An 18,315-nucleotide genomic window follows, 5' to 3' on the forward strand; every position below is an offset into this window, starting at 1 on the left:
ATTGTATCTGCTTCCAGCTGTGGACATGGGTCAGCCTAGGCACTCTGACCGGTCTGTGGCTATGCAGCCCTAAACATGGCAAGCTGCAATGCACTTTGTGTTCTGACACCTTTGTATCATAGCCTGCAGTAACCTTTTCAGCAATTTGTACTACAGTAACTCTTCTCTGGGATCGGACCAGACGGGCTAGCCTTCACTCTCCATGAGCATCATTGAGCCTCGGGGGCCTATGACCCTTTTGCCGATTCACTGGTTATCCTTCCTTTGTCCACTTTTGGTAGGCACTAACTACTGTATACAAGAAACACCCCATAAGACCTGACATTTTGGAGATGCTCTGAACCAGTCATCTAGGCCCTTTTCAGATCCTTACACCACTTGCCCATATTTCCTGCCTCCAACACATCAATTTTCAAGAACTGACTGTTCACTTGCTGCCTAATATATCCAACCGCTTGACAGGCATTATTGCCACAAGATTATCAATGTTATTCACTTCATCTGTCAGTGGTTTTAATGTTATGGCAGAATGGCGTATATCTACAACATGTCAGGAGATAGTTTTGGCTTAATTTCCCCTTTATAGAAAGAACGATTATGTCAGTGATTGTATATTCAAATGGTTTAGTATATACATATAAAGAAACTCATTTATAAATACCTTTTTAGGACATTCTGATTTAATAGAGGGGGAACGCCCCCATTTAGGACCCTAATCTTCTAGCTAGGGCAGAGAATGGGTGCAAAGAGCATATCTCGCTCTGGAGGACCTGGCACATTTGTACATTACATGGATAGTCCATTGATTTCAATGGAACCTATGTAATACTTAATTTCTCCTGTGGTGATGCTGCAGGGCAAAAGAACACTTATTGTCAGGGCCTTCCACAGATTACAGATGATCACTGGTGGCTCCAGTAGTGATCAACCTATTATCAGGGGACCCTTCTATAAAATTAGACAACCCTTTGAACCTTTTATTTCTCTGTCCAGTGGATACAGGCAAAATCCTTTGTGTGGAATTGCAGGTGTTGCATCACAATACAAACAACCAAGACTCTGATGAGTAAGTAAAATGGATTTCCCCCAAGTTTCCCAATCATTTTGCAATTAGTGGTGGCAATATTATAGTAAAACCCTAGAAAGGACTGTAGATCCAAAAGTAACACAAGAACACAGTTCCATTCATCCCTGAACTGACATCAATATAGAAACCATGGGAGAAAATACTGGTATATACAGATATGGAGCCACGCAGATTTACGGCTGATTTTTGTCAAAGTAAATCCAAGCTTCCGATGTTTTATCCCCATAACAAGCCGTGACCTTTAAGAAAGCAAAGGTTTGTTTTATGATTATGTGCTGTACAGGAGAGGAGATGTAACTGCAAAAATAATAAGAGCAGGATATGAGCGAACAAAGAGCAGATTTAGGTTCTTTAGCACAGTCCACACAAAACACTGGCATTCTCAATTTACTAATTGGTTCTACTTTAAGCCTGTCTTTCCTTTTCCTCTTCTCCGGCAAATCTACTTTACATACTTATAAAGCTTCATTTCTAAAGGAAGGTCATTAATATATGAACTTGTTTCTCGCAGACAGCTTAGTAGGGTAAAGATGTGCCGCATGTGAAGTCACATTCCCTTTGTGACCCATGCCACTTTATACTAATCGTGGCTCATACGTTGCCCTCTGCTAAATCTGCTTTCAGGAAATTAGCTCTGAAACTGAAGTACGGGTTAAAGTCTGAGCAAACACTCTGGATAAGCCTTCATACGATACAATATTGCTAGGAAGACAGGACACTTGAGGTCTGCCTGTAATAATTATATTGCCATTTTTCTTTTCTATGCTAGTGCCCATTTTTGCAAAATTTGCAACAGGGAGCCCCTCCATCTCACCATATTGTTTGCCAATTTCTCACCTATTCTCACTTACATGGATTTGCTGTTAATAATACCGAAGTGACATTTGGTTGTCAGCTGTTTAGAAGCAAATTTAAAACATAACCAATATGGCAGGTTATATATTTTTAAAAACGCTGCTGCAAAGGAACAAGAAAATTTTTAATATCTACGATATTTAAAACTGATTTACTAATATTTTAAGTTTAGGGTGAAAATTCTCTTTAATAATGGGCAGAATGCTATTGATAACTGTATCACAGAATGGAACTTCTTTGTAAGTTCTTCCTAATTTAATCTACATCCAAAAAGGAGGTACACTTGAAGCTTAAATGGCTTGTCTCATAATCACTTTCAATCTGCCCCATTAGGTCATATGGATGTTATAGAGGGGTCCGCTGCTCGGGACCGCTAAGTAAGAACTATTGATTTAAATGACCATCATGTAATACTACATTTGGCCTGTTGCGGCCACTGCAGAGGAAATATATAGCTAAAGAAACCTTCCTCCAGCGATACCAGCTGCTCAGTGGAGATTCCAGGGGCCAAAGCCTTTAAGGGGTCAGTTGGCTTTTCCTATGGGCGATGAGATTGTTACATAACTTTGTTCCTTAAATAAATGCAGTAATAATTAAAGAATGGTCTTCTGGGTTCTCTTTGTCTAATATTATATTTTGTATAAAGATCAGAAACTTGATAGTGTGATAAATATTCATTAGCGACATCTGGAAGAGGGGCGCATTTTATCAGCTCTGTAGTTGCTCCCAGAAATGTTGTCCTTCCAGTCATATGTGTAATATGAATGAGATGTATAAATATAACAGCACACACAGTATTAGAACAGCTGGCTTAACTTCTCCTTGCATCTGTTACTAGTGTTTCTTGTCACGTGTAAGTTTATATTATCTTTCGCTTGTGGTGTGCCGTGTATCTAGTTGCATTTTTATATGGAAATGAAGTCCGGGAACTTCTCACTGCTCAGTGAATTAAATTGAGCATGAAAACATGAAACTAAAATTATAATTGAATCATATTTAAACAATATACCTAAAGGGAATGTCCTCCTTTGATCACCATTTCACAGTTTACATATAGAAATAATCTACTGAAAAAGTTGAGTAAGTTTATAAATACATTTCATTAGTTAGGTCACTCCAATCATTGTGGATTTTGTCAGGATTTCGGTACAGATTCCGCGCTTAGCTCCTGAAACAATCCAACATTTTCAATGGGGTATTTTATACCCAATCCGCGGCAGGAATACAAGTTTCATCTGCGAATTTCTGCATCACTTTATCTTCAAAATCCACAATGGATTTGCTTTTGACAGACTTGATGTAGTTCTTTGCAAAACATAGCCAGGCTTGGATGTTTTTCTTTGTTAGAAAAGCCTTCTGTCTTGCCACCCTACCCCACAGCCCAGACATATGAAGATTACGGGAGATTGTTGTCACATGCACTACACAACCAGTACCTGGCAGATAGTCCTGCAGCTCCTTTAACCAGTTCAGGACCGGGCTATTTTGCGCCTTCAGGACAGGACACCGTTTAGCCCTTTTTAGCACGTGTTAGTTAAATGGCTATAACTTTTTTATTTGTTGGGCTAACTACGTGAATATTGCGACATTTCCGTAGACAATGCAGGTTTCTTTTTTTATCGTTTTTATACACACCTTTTTTGCTATTTTAGAATTTTTATTCATAAAGTTTGAAAATAATAGTAAAAAAATAAGATTTTTTACGTTTCAGCTATTTTTTTTTGGTAATAACATAGTTTTACCCTAAAATAGACCTTTTATTTGTGATAGTCATTGTCTACCGTAAATGTTATTATATTACATGTCTATATTAGGGTAATTGGGTCAGCGCTAGCGTTAAAAAAATGATTGGCGGGGGTAACGTTTTTTTTGGGGGGGTGGGTATTTTATGTGTATTGTGAGACAGTGACAGGTAAAGTCATTGAGGGAAGATACATTTCCCCATGAATCCTGTCATATGTATCCTAGGCTCCAGGGAATGAGTATTTTTTGCAATAGAAAGCTCTAGCTTTCCAATCTCGGCTTAAGGAAAAGCCGGAAAAAGGGCCTGGAGTTGGATTGGGGAAGAGCAGGGCGTGTTCCCCAATCCCTAGTCCATCTCTGTTTGTAGGACAAGGCTGCTGCTCAATTAGCTGCACCTGCAGCCTGTGTATAAAAAGGTGCAGACACAGTATGTGTCAGTCTCAGCCCTGACTCCGACCGGAGACTACTAAGTCTGGAGTAGCCTGTATTCTATGTGAGTAAAAGACCTGTGTTACTTTGTGTCCAGTGCCTGGTAGGAAGGCACTTGGTATAGTTAGATAATATCTTGTTTAGTTAGTGCTCAGCCGAGCAGGATTTATTTTGTATTTTGCCTTGTTGTACAAGAGGCTGTTTCTTTGACAAGAATAAAACACAGGCAAAGCCCTGTTATGAACTTTAATGCATGGTGTCCCTGTCTCTGGCTACTAAGAAACCGCTGTACCCACCTCTCCTGATGCTAAACCCTCACAGTATTTATTATGAATTTTTTTTTGCACTTGATTTTACTATTTTTTTTATTACTATGGTCTGTCCCTCAAAGGTCAAAAAAGCCCTTTGGGGAACTTTATATATTTTCTTTCTTTCTTTTACACCATACTTTTCCACTGTAACAGCAGCCCCTGTTACAGGGGAAATCAGCCCTCTAATAGTGACGATTGTCACTAATAGGGCTGTGCTGGGTCTTGTAAGACCCAGCAGCAGTCTCTCAGTAACGGCACACGGCGATCATGTGACCAGTCACATGAACACCGGGAGGAATAGAGACAGCGGCGCAGCCGCTGCCTCTATTCCTATACACAGCGTTCGTTGAGCGCTGTGTACAAGTCATCAGTGCTTCTATCTTCTCCTCAGGGTCCCCGGCAGTCACTGACAGCCGGAGACCCGACGTTCAGCTGCCCGATTGCGCGGGCAGCAAATTAAAACCCGAGCCGTAAAAAGTCTATGGCTCGGGTTTTAAGGACCCTGACCGCTGGCCGTAAAAACACAGCCAGCGGTCGGGAACCAGTTAATGTTGCTGTAGGCCTCTTGGTAGGCTCCCGGATAAATTTTTGTCTTGTCTTTTCATCAAGTTTTGAGGGACGTCCAGTTCTTGGTAATGTCGCTGTTGTGCCAAATGCAATCCACTTCTTGATAACCGTCTTCACTGTGTTCCATGGTATATCTAATACCTTGGAAATTCTTTGGTACCCTTCTCCTGACTGATGCCTTTCAACAATCAGATCCCTTTAATGTGTTGTAAACTTTTCATGGACCATGGCTTTTGCTGTAACATGCAACAAAGACAATGACCGGAAAATCCTCATAGAACAGCTGAACTTTATATGGGGTCACTTAGAATCACATTAAATAATCGCAGCTGTGTACTGACTACTATTTAACATGAGTTTAAATGTGATTGGCTAATTCTGAACACAACCACATCCCCAATTATAAGAGGGTGTTCACACTTATTCAACCACATTATTGTAGTTTTGTTATTTTCATTTTTCCCCTCTAAATTATTTCCGTTTGTTTTTCAATGGAATTGTACAGATTATGGGTCACATTAAAGGTGGAAAAAGTTCTGAAATTCTACATCTTGTACTGTTTTTTTTTTTACATAACAGAAACTTGGCATTTTAACAGGTGTGTGTAGACTTTTTATATCCACTGTATATTCTACTGTGTTATAGCACAGAGCTTCATTGACAGTGTTTAGACTTCATGGTTGAAATCCTCAAGCATTTCTTGCAGAATTATGAATGCTATGAATGCTGCTCTGACAGGCTTTGACTCATGATTAGTGCAAAATAGGTAACTCAGTATACTTATAGGCCCCATGCACACGACCGTGTTCAGTCCATGATATACAGTCCACATGCCAGCCGCATGTCCAGGACCGAACACAGTGCAGGGAGCCGGGCTCCTAGCATCATACTTATCTATGACGCTAAGTGTCACTGCCTCGCTGCGGGACAACTGTCCCATACTGTAATCATGTTTTCAGTACGGGACAGTAGTTCCGCGGACAGGCAGTGACACCTAGCGTCATAGATAAGTATGATGCTAGGAGCCCGGCTCCCTGCACTGTGTTCAGTCCGGGACATGCGGCCCACATGCGGACTCTTATATCACGGATCGAACACGGTGTGCACGGGGCCATAAAATTATTCAACTTTTTATATAGATTATATCCATGTATAAGATATAAATTGGTGCTGAATGGTGAGCATATTCTTAAAGTTCCGCTTTGGACAATCTCTGTTTATTAGGGGGATTCGCTGACAATAATCTGGTCACAGGTTGTCCCACAGATATCGCCTGTAACCCAGCAAGCAGTGCGTTTCTCTATTCCCCATGCAGTGACACCACATGACAAATTATGTGTTTCTTAGTTTCCATTGTAATAAAAGGGCTGCTCGTGTAATGTACAGATGTAACGGGTCCTCCAGCGCAAGAGACGCTCATTGTATTCCCTTCCTACCCTGGCTACTAGATGAGGGTCCTGTTTATTAACTCAGAACTCCTTAATGCATCGTTTAACCCCTTTTAATCTACAGTAGATCGTAAGAAGAACAGAGAGAATGGGAATTTTAGTGGAGCAAAGTTTCATTTCGTTTATTTTACTGAACATTGTTCAGCATAGATATAGGTAAATACCTGTGTTTTTAGATCTCATATATGGACACAGGATGCATCTATAGAGACCTACTGTGTGTATGTACCTGTGTCCATTGATGTGACATAGAAACATTAGCCCGATTGATCTCACATCATTGGTGAGATGTATGTCGTTTCTCACTGTCTTGGTCACCATGATTTCTTTTGGGGCTATGATACCCAAACTTATTTCCATGGGGAAACCCCTACTACTATTGCTTCTTCAAAGAAGTTTGGTGTTGGGTAGGTATCGTATTCTACAGTTTATGCCCAGTGCTATAATTTGGCTGAGATATGTTGGATGCTTTGCCGAGCATCTTTTAGGAGGCCGAGATCAGTTTGCCATCTGTACTATAAGGCCCCATGCACACGACCGTAAAATCGCCCGTAATTACAGGCCCATTCATTTCTGTGGCCAACGGACACCTTCCCATATGTCTACGGGAGGGTGTCTGTGCCGTTATTTTACGGACCGTGCTCCTATACTTTATAATGGGAGCACGGCCCGTAAAAACGGCCGGCTGTCCGCTGTAATTACAGGCGCGGTCGTGTGCATGAAGCCTCAGGGCTTGTCCACACGTAACGTAATTGCTGTGTATTTTCTGTCCGGAATAGGGGACAGAAAATAAGCAGCTGAATAAAGTAGCAGCATATTTGGTGAGATTTAACAAATCTCATCCATACGCTGCATAAAATTTCCGTCCCGAAATTCACCTGTGTTGTTTTTTTAGTTCCGCAGCATGTCAATTCCTTCTGTGGAATGAGGACTGAATTGCTGCGTTTTTCAGAGGAGATGTCACCATCTCACAGGCTTGAAAAAAACTCAGGAAATGGTTCGGTTTTTCCGCAGCGGAGTGTCTGCTAGTAATAGCAGAAATGCTGCAGACATTTTCTGCAGCAATTCCATTACGTGTGGACAAGCCCTAAAAGGCACAGGTCACGCTGTTTGCTGCTGCTGTGTTCTGGGGGACCCCTCAACAGGTTCCGAGGAATTCCAGGGTTTCAGGGAATTTTAGATGGAAAACCGATGGGTTTAATACTGTATTCATATTTAAGGGCTATGTACACCTTTTGAAATATATATTTCCTTTTTTGAGATACAGCTGTATTGCATACTGTATACTGAGCAGCTGTATCGTGCGCTGAAACCTGTATCCGTCAGCTCAGCGGCACTGACAGGTTCAGTCTCAGCGGGTCCTGCATGTCTCTGACACGCAGGATCGAGCTGTTACCAATCACATCTAGGTCGGAGGAGGCGTTTAGGAGAGGGGATACCGGTAATGAACTTTTGACAGCAGAGGCCAGCGAAGGGTAAGTAGAGTTTAGTAGGTGAAATGCTGGCGACAGGTAGCCTTTAAGGGGACACAAAGGCCCCTCTGCCAAATAAAAGACTCCATTATTATAAATGGCAGTAGGTGAGGGGTATTGGTTCCGATTTTGCATTGGGGCCCAGGTGCTTTAAGTTACGCCTCTGGATCCGCCGCTTCTGGTTTTTTTCTGTAGTTGCAGTATAGTGAACAGCACTGCACCTTTTTCTATGGCATGCTGCATTTATACTTACCCATGGCATTTCTGTTGTGTTATTCCCCATTGACTTCAGTTTAGTTCTGTTTCATAGATTTCCGTGCGCATTGTATCTTTATTTTCCTTATTTTTTAATTTTCTGTCTCAATAATTAAGGCAAAGTAAACCCCATGATGATGTGTTTGTTCTTTTGTTATTACCAGCTCATTTGTGATATAAAATCTGTATCGAACTCAACCTGGCGGTTACATTCTCAGTCTGACATTGAAGATGGATGAATCATTTCAGGAATTCCCAAGTTTTACTGATTCATCAGTTTCTCTAAGTGTATTGAGATAATGCACTCATGGTTGTATATACATACTCTTCAGAATTGGCACAAACCAATAGGAACGGATGAATGTTGATAAAGCAGGAATGAAAAAAGGATAAGAAAAACTGCAAGAAACAGTAAATCTTCCCATTTAAATCTTCATAGCATTTCTATGATCGGGTGCCATTATTTAGGTTGTCTCTTGAACCCCTGGAGTACTCCCCTCCCCCTCTGTTGGGGAGAGCAGAGACCCGCTAACATAGAGCAGCCCTTAACATATAGATGTCATTTACATACATATTGGGTTATCTTTATCAATGCATGGTGCCAATTTTCTGGTGTAATTGCATTAAAAAGAATTGCTCATATTTATCAAGTGCCGCTACTTACTCTTGCTTACTAGGCAACTTATTTATTAATGATTTCCATCACTTTTCCACACGAAAACCTGGCACAGCTCAGCAGAAGTATTGTGAGTGCAGCTCTGGGATACAATACATATGTGATAAATTTGGCGCATTTTGTGCCTGCATGGTCTAAGTTTACACTGTCTAAATATTAGACAGCATTAGCAAATGTGGGTCATTGAATTTACAATGTTGATCACTTTCCAAATTTATTGTAAAAGTTTGTTCTAAGTGTACATAAAAGCATAAAGCTAGGATTACACAGCACTGTTACTACTTTTATCTGAGAAGTATGGTGGAACTCCAACTGCGTTATGGGGAAACTCATTACCCTTCTGTCTGATGTCAATTCTTCATGGGAACTTTAAATGTGGCTACTAAGGGGTTTTCTCACCAAAGTGTCTAAAGACATGTGAAAAAGTAATTTCATAAACAATGATCAGAGGGACCGCCACTGATCTCAACAACTGGCTGGTTTTGGTCTCCACCACTGGTGTAGAAATGGCTGCATAAAAGTTACACGTCAATCATATGTTTTGGATGTCAAACTAGCAGGATTTCTGGACTATTAGATGCTCATAAAAACAAGACCTGTGCATATTCCTATTAGGGGATATGGATGTCATAGAGGGAGACCCCTTATCAGGAACCCCCTCTATAAACCAGATCAGAGCTGATCACTGGGGGTTTCTTAAGCCGACCCACAGCAATCAGCTAATCGCCGGGTCGACTTAAATATAAAAGGTGTTGTAATAAAAAGACATATTAATACTTTGTCTTGTAGCATGACCATAAAATTTACTTTTCATGTATGAATTATTATTTACACTACTTTTATTTTACGTATTTTTATTAATAGATTGTTAACTAGTTCAGATTGTATCTACATTACAAAGATAATTCATATTTATTACTAGTATCATACATTATTATATGCATATGTTATACTTATATATACTTATACGTTCCCAGAACCGGCTTTTTACTTTGGAGATGTGGAACTGTACGTTGATGAAAGTGCGGGATACATAGAAGTACGTGTATGGAGGACAGGCACCGATCTCTCGAAAACTGCCACCGTTACAGTGCGGTCACAAAAGACGGAGCCAGTGTCAGCATTAGGTGAGTCAGGCCAGAGAAAATATTACACAGCATTCGTGTTTAATATAGAGAAATTTCATTGTAATGTTAATTTTGTGGAGGGACCGATCTGAGTGTGTTCATAGTGCAATGCCACAGAATAGGTTGGCACTATATCCTTGGATAGTAAAATAATGGATAGGGCTTGTGCCTGGGTGTTCTTGATATCCACATATATATCTGAATAAATAGCTGAAAATCCGTCCCTTAAATTTCTGTCTGAGACATTCTAACGTGTGGATATTTTTACATATAACCACGTTGTCTCCACTGGTAATTGAGTGTAATAAATGGTTGCAGAGAATTCATGGATGTCTAATAACAGCGCCAGGGGCATCCAGTATTGATGTTGCTCCCTCGAGATTCCACAGAACTAGTGGCATACTTACCATAGGGGCAGACCATATGACTGTTATAGGGCTAATGGTGATAGCGACCCGGCATTGAACTGCTTTATTATCACACGGCCATAGGGGGAAGTTATTAAGCAATCTACGCTAGTTTTCTAATGTCTAAAAAGTCGCAACTTGTGGAAGAACTAGTTGTAAAAAATTGTGGCTTTTTGTTTTTTCAGCCGCCTCCAGCACTTTTCAAAGGTGTGGGTTTTGCATAGTGGAAGGTGGAGGGGCCACCTGTGCCCTGCACAGTCACTATAACTGGAATGAATTGGAGTAAATTATAGCAGAACTACACCAGCTCGTAGCTGGCATATATTTCCCTCTCTGGCACACAGACAAACGAAGATGCAACAGATGTATTAAGAGGCGTGCGCCACTTTAAAAATGTATAACATCTTACTCCAGCGGCGTTTATTCTTAGAGTGGCGTATGAAACACCAGTCTAAGTAAATTTCCCCCGTATTTTTTGCCTGCAGCCACTATTAGGGGGAGCTCATTGCGTTTATATTTATACATTCCTTATTTACTTCAATACTAGCTCTATAAATCCAGATGCAGTTAGCTCCCCCTAGTGGTGGCGGAAGGCAGCCATCATTTTATGGTTTATCTCTATGATTGTGTGAATGGGAGCTGAGGGAGGGAGGGCGGTATGGAGCGCTATGCCTGAATATTGCTGAAATTAATCAGCACAGAATTTGGTACGTAAGAAAGATTGTGATACTGTCTCCTTCTTGGAGATTCACATTGTGATTCTCCCTTATATGTTCATTAACCGGCTGCCATGGGAAGAGAAGGAATCTGATATCTACACTGTAGTGTCTCCTTGATTCAGTTATGATTCCAAAGATCTGTACAGGATCATTACAAGGACTCACCTGCAAGATGTAGAATTTCCATAGCTTGGCCTAAAAATCCATTAGATTATTATTTAAAAAAAATGATTGTGGTGTTTTTCCCTATTGCTATGGCTTCTGCTTTGGTCTTTAGGCTTCTAAATTATGTCATTGTAACAACTACTCATATTGTTGATTTTGTTCCTTTTTTTCCCATTATCTCTTTTGAACGTATTCGGAGATCTGTATCTATTTACATTATTCAGAATGTGATCTTTGAGGAAATATATTAATAAAATGCATTTCTTTTCTCAGCTGGCATTGACTATGTAGGTATCAGTAGGAATCTGGATTTTGCTCCTGGCGTCAACATGCAAACTTTCCGTGTGGTCATTCTGGATGACTTAGGCCAGCCGGTGCTGGAGGGCATAGAGACGTTTGAACTAGTGCTGCGTATGCCAATGAATGCTGTCCTCGGGGAACCTAGCAAAGCAACAGTGTACATCAATGACACAGTTTCGGATTGTAAGTGACATTTATATACCTAATATGAGAAATCCTGTATCCGGTATTGTTTTTTTCCTTCTTCCTGACTTTGATGAGATTTGCCAATTCTTGCCCCTGACTGGCACTTTGGAGGTCATTAAGTGTCAGCACTAACAATATCGTAGCCCTGATCATACAGCTGCCATCATCTACGTGGAATTCTCCTGGTTAATGTATTCTTGTAATTGTGGCATGATACTTTTGTTTTAGGAATTATTTGCAGAGGAGCATGCAAAACTAAATACCAATTATGAAGAGATATAGTAAATCAATATTTTCCACATAATCACATTGTCAAATAAGATCTAATGTGTGTGTATCGGATTTATACAAGCACTTGCTTATCCTTCACAGTACCCAAAGTTCAGTTCAGAGATGCCATGTACATGGGGTATGAGAAGGATGGGAAGATCACAGCCATGGTGTACAGAAGTGGGGATGTCCGCTACAAGTCTACAGTACGTTGTTACACCCGACAAGGATCTGCACAAGTGATGATGGACTTTGAAGAACGACCAAACACAGATAGTTCAATCATTACATTTCTTCCTGGTACAGTATATCCTGCTCTGACATTTTTCCAATACTTTTGACCTTGAGAATAGAAGTGATGAAAAAATACCTTTGTCAATATATCTTAGAATTTTATTATTTATAGGTTATATTAGTATCTGTTTGCTATTTAACATTAACATCCCCTCCCTAAAATACATAAATAAAAATTATTACAGTTGTCTTCTATCAATTGTTATTTATAGTTATTTCTAAGAATACTGGGTGACAACCATTACAGCTCCTACGGGGGATGTCACATTCTTCTCTAAATTTCTGAACAGCAGTACAACAGCTGCGAATGTATTACTGAATGATCAAGAAGATCTGGCATTCAGGGGTCTTGGAAAGCTGATTTAAATCCCCTATCGGAGCTGTAATGGTGGACATATTTGCTGTCACTCAGCTTTTCCAATAACAGATATAAATAAAAACAGCTGAATGAAAGAATCCAGGCGGAGAATAAATAGAGAGGTGGCCATGCATGTGTGTGTGTCTCCATTAGTTTCTATGTGAGTTACAGAAATAGCCAAGGCCACTTGCTGGGCTGTTTCCGTAACTCCCATAGAAGTGAATGAAGAGAACTGCTCATGCGTTCCCACCTGTCCATTCAATGTCTGCCAGGATGCGGTGGCCGCTTCACCAAGCAAGACAGGGTCAGGGGACCCCCGATCTTGACATAGGTACGGGTCCCAGAGGTGGGACCTGCATCTATAAGACATTTTTTACATATTCCATGGATATGCCATAGGTGTCTGAGTTGGGGATACCCCTTCAAGTTAGTTTTCTGCTATATGTATTAGTTTCAGAGACCCTTAGTGATCAATAGAACGTGGGAGACCAGATTTTCATTTTTTTAGGATGGAAATTTCAATATGTATATATGCCTTACAGTCTATTGATTTCCGTGAAAGACATACACAAATCTTGACGGTAGGAGACAACTGATCATGGCGTTCAGTAGCATAGGCCCCTTCATTCTGCTGATTGACTCCAGCTCATAGACCCCTACAACCCTGTCTTTTCTTATGTCTCCATGACATGTCAGAATATAACTAAAGGAGAACGTTCGCTTTAAACTCTGTATAGCTTTTCATATGTTTACATTCCATTACTATAGACAAAACTGCATGTTGTTTTTAAAGGTGAGACGGAACGTCCTTGCACCGTGACACTGATGGACGATACCATCCATGAAGAAGAAGAGGAGTTGCGACTTGTCCTTGGAACTCCGAAAAGTGAATCTCCATTTGGAGCCTCCATAGGAGAACTCAATGAGACCTTAATAAAGATTAAAGATAATGCAGACAGTAAGGTTCTTAGAAACGAATAAAAGTAATGTATGGAGTTCATGCCTAATAAAATTGACTTGTTAACTTTTTATTTTTCAGAGGCAATAATAAAGTTTGGCGACACCAAGTTCAGTGTGAGCGAACCGAAGGAACCCGGGAAAATCGTGGTTGTAAAAATTCCAGTGGTTCGTCAGGGAGACACATCAAAGGTCTCCATTGTGCGTGTGCACACAAAAGATGGCTCTGCTACCTCTGGAGAAGATTATAACCCTGTGTCAGAAGGTACACATCATTCTGTTTATATACTTCGGACCAATACGTCGCCCACATAGCAACACACTGGTATTTGTCTATGACGAGCATATTGATTTCATGACGCAACAAGGAAACACACAAGAAAGGATAGCAGTGCGCTGGACGTCTGGGAATGCACAGTGCTGATCTTTCTTTTTCTTATTTTTAATTTTTAAAGATTGCCCACTTAATAATAAGCAATTAAATATAATTTATTATAAAGCAATGCTACATTCATTATATTTTATTACCTTTCCAATTGTTTAAATTAATTGATGAAGATGTAAGTCTAAAATCCTTTATAATAATATTTATTATTGATGCATTTATTATCACTAATAATATTAATAGGTGAATCCATACAATAGCTGCAGAGTTCTAAAACACCCCTGACTCACACTAACTGTATATTCTGTGAGTGCTGCGTGCAAAGAGTCAAGTGTATTTCTATGAGATGCTGCTTTTTACTGCCTCCTGTGTAATAACTGACATTAAGAGATCTTAGAAGTAAATGGGGAGGAATCCTCCAGCTCACCGATCCTATGTTGGAGCCCGGACAGTGCACGGATCCTCGTGGCGGCACACGATGAAGATCAAAGCAGAAAAAGAGAAACTTGAGGACAAGCGATTTCTCTGGAATACATAGGCCTGCTATCTGATGCATCCACCCCTTTGTATATGGACTTTTTAATATATTTGGAATAAAGTTGGAATATTATTTCCTTTTAAACCCAGCGCTGGATCAAGTTTCTCTTTTTCTGCATTGAGAAATCTTACACAAGCAGGAGGCAGAGGAGACAGGCTGAAGCTGTATCACATAGGACACCCTAAGACTCTGTTGTGTGATTTCAGAAGTTCTATGTCACTGATCTATCACTAGCAGGGGCAGGGAAAGCAGTGTGAAGCTACATCACATAGGAATACACTGAGACTCTGCATTGTGAGGCACAGAAGTTCTATGTCAGTGATCTATCACTTGCTGCACTTAGATAGGACGCAGAGCAAGTGCAGTGTTATGGGACTCCACCCCCTCTGCCTCTGCAAAGCCAGACGCATCATGGGAAATGTAGGCTGCATTAGGGGAACCATATCAGAGGGGAAGAAGGAACTAAGATGGCAGACAACCCATAAATGCTGCATTAACTAAAACAGGTATACACAAGGCATGCACAGGAGCCCCTACATTATTCTTTAACAGTAGTCTATGCTGCACTATATAGACGAAAAAACCTGCTGGAGTTCTTCTTTATTGGCGTCACATAAATTCCCTGTGCAGAAGGGCTTTGGAGCATGTAGAAAAGATGCAATCTGAAAGTTAAGAAAAAAATATTAAATTATGAAAATTGAAAAAAACCCTCCTCGTCCCAAAATTACTCCACATCTCTCCAAACCCAGACACACCAGTATTAAATTTCTTACATGACATTTTTCATAAGCGTCAGGTGCTTAGGCATTGATATGTTTACATCACGCAGGATGTACGCTTTGTCAAACATACAATAATTACCCCTGGCCACCATACAATAATTACCCCTGGCTGTTCTACCCCTGACTCTATCTGCTTTTGTACCTTCAACAGAGGCGTAGCTAGGTTCTCCTGCACCCGGGGCAAAGATTCAGAATGCCCCCCCCCCCCCCGAAACTTATTTTTTTTTCACAATTTTTTTAATGTAACTCGAGTATAAAAGCATTTCTACATTTTACAAGCGATATAGTTCTATAATGTAATTAACATAAAAATAAATTAAAAGAAAATAAATTAAAGAGGCCACACTCAGCCCCCTGTAGATAGCGCCACACACAGCCCCCCTTGTAGATAGTGCCACACACAACCCGCGTCCCCCCTAGTAGATAGCGGAACACTCCCCCCCCCTTATAGATAGTGCCACACACAGCCCGCTGCCCCTTTGTAAATAGCGCCACACTCCCACCCCTTGTACTTAGCGCCACACTGTGAACAGACCGGTGAGCGGTACCCTACCACTACTACTCTCCGCTCTGCCTGGTGTGGCTTACCGGAGGAGCCGAGGAGGTCATGCGGCGCAGGCAGCGGCGGAGTTTCTTCTGACTATGGTCGGTGACAGCCAGGGCCGGCCTTAGGTTGGATGGCGCCCTGTGCGGGACTCTCTATTGCCGCCCCCTACACAAACCAAAAATCAACCACATATATGGACACGCTGGAACATATATACTGTACATACATAAAGACAGATATTTAGACATACAGGTAAATATACATACACACATTCTGGAATATATACATACAGGTATATATATATAGACGTACAGACACATATACACACACACGAACACACACACACACATACCGGCAGATAAATACACAGACAGGGTCATATACAAATACATAAAAGGCACAAATATACAAGCACAAAGACACATTCACAAACAGACCCATATATACGCACACAGGCACATATGTACACAGCACAGATAATGTAGTAGATGTTACCTGCAGTCCTATGTAACACCACAGATAACACACAGTGATAACTCTCTGAGTACAGATAATGTAGTAGATGTAAAAGACAAACACATGCAGAGACACAGACACACACACACACACACACACTGTAACATATACATACACACAGACACTCACCATGTCTCCTTGCTGACAGGTCAGGACGGGCTGTGTGTGGGCGGAGATTCCTCTCTGCTTCTCGGCGTGTGTGTAGAGCAGAGGCAGATGCAGGGAGGCTGCAGCACGGGAGTGGACCTGCCCCTGACCTGCGTCATCTGACCTCATGTCACTGACGTGAGGTCAGGTGACTGGACTGGTCCACTCCCTGGCCGTCACAGACCCCAGTCAGAACGCCGTAATGTCCTGGCTCTTCCTAAGCTGCTGCAGGTGTCCGACATACGGAGCGCCTGTCAGCAGCGATCAGCTGCTCTTCGGCGCCCCCCCTTCCCTATCCTCCAGGTTGCACCCGGGGCACATGCCCCACATGCCCCCCCCCCCCTAGCTACGCCCCTGCCTTCAATAAAACACTTCTAAACAGATGCTACATCTATATCTAAGGCAAGGAGTACAGTACATTTAATAGGGTTTTTGTTCTCTGTGCTATAGCAAAGCCAAACATATTTGGCATCACTATTTATGGGAGAATTATAGGTTTCATTTGAGGGGCAATCATTATTTATGGAGCAAACTGCCTTAAACCAGAATGTGAAAATATAAGGGGAAAAAAAATCATTTTCTCCTCTCTGATAATTTTTACCTAAATAAGACCCAAAACAATTAGAGGCTATCAGCAATTGTATTAATAGTAAGTAAACCCTGCAAAAATCAAGATGGACAAATTTTGGGGTAGACTAAAAAACTAAAAATTACTTTTAGGCTGGGTTCACACGACCTATTTTCAGACGTATACGAGGCGTTTTTTGCCTCGTTTTACGTCTGAAAATACGTCTCAAATACGTTGTCAAACATCTGCCTATTACTTTCTATGGGTATAACGCTGTATTGTTCCCACGACGCGTCATTTTACGCGTCGTACGGCAATTACGACGCGTAAAATTACGCCTCGTAAAAAGAAGTGCAGGACACTTCTTTGGACGTTTTTAGAGCTGTTTTCTCATCGACTCCAATGAAATCAGCTCCAAAAACGGACGTAAAAAACGCAGCGAAAACGGCGCGAAAAACGCCGCGAAAAATGCGAGTTGCTCAAAAAACTTCTGAAAATCAGGGGCTGTTTTCCCTTGAAAACAGCTCTGTATTTTCAGACGTTTTTGGTCACTACGTGTGCACATACCCTTAGAATGCAGCATTCCAAAAGGTGAAATTTTGGTCTGCGCATGAAGGACCAAAACACTCCAGGTCATGAAATGGTTAATATATCTTTGTAGTGGTTGGCGCTTCAAACCCCTGCATAGACATAGAGTGAAATTATACAATTCTATCGGTCTGCAGCACTTCTATGGAGAGATGACTAATACTGCATTAAACACAATAATAAGCGCAGTAAGTGCCCTCTAGTGGTGGCTACAGGAAGCAAGAATGTTATCATTTGACTGTCTATGCAGGGTTTTAGAAAAATGAAGCATTAACCAATATAAAGTTAAATTGAGGAAGAAGTAAAGAATGTTGGACATAGAAAAGACATGGTTTGAAAAGATGGACATTTACTTTAAGGTCTCATTCGCACAATCGTATTGAAATAGGAATGAAATATAGTTCTAAATATAAGCACGAGAATACTGGTATATTTTATCCAGGTTTTCCCTGTATTAATTGTACCTCTGTATTGATCTATGTTATGTGTTTTTCCAAAGACAGCGCCACTCTTGTTCATGGGCTTTGTCTGGTATTGCAGCTCTGCCCTATTCAAGTAACATAGCAGCATAGTTTGAGGTTAAAAAAAAGTCATAAGTCCATCTACTTCTATTTATCC

General features: G+C 40.9%; 1 protein-coding gene across 1 annotated transcript in view; it reads left to right on the top strand.

The window, feature by feature from the left end:
- The window catches only part of FREM2 (FRAS1 related extracellular matrix 2), a 347,973-nt gene that overhangs the window by 291,876 nt on the left and 37,782 nt on the right, over positions 1-18,315 (top strand). The window contains exons 11-15 of the mRNA XM_075851054.1: positions 9,821-9,970; positions 11,535-11,744; positions 12,120-12,317; positions 13,463-13,627; positions 13,709-13,891. Coding sequence (XP_075707169.1) covers positions 9,821-9,970; positions 11,535-11,744; positions 12,120-12,317; positions 13,463-13,627; positions 13,709-13,891 — 906 coding nt within the window. The remainder of the gene's footprint in view (positions 1-9,820; positions 9,971-11,534; positions 11,745-12,119; positions 12,318-13,462; positions 13,628-13,708; positions 13,892-18,315) is intronic.

Source organism: Rhinoderma darwinii, chromosome 2 (assembly GCF_050947455.1).
Source record: "Rhinoderma darwinii isolate aRhiDar2 chromosome 2, aRhiDar2.hap1, whole genome shotgun sequence".
NCBI classification, from domain to species: domain Eukaryota; kingdom Metazoa; phylum Chordata; class Amphibia; order Anura; family Rhinodermatidae; genus Rhinoderma; species Rhinoderma darwinii.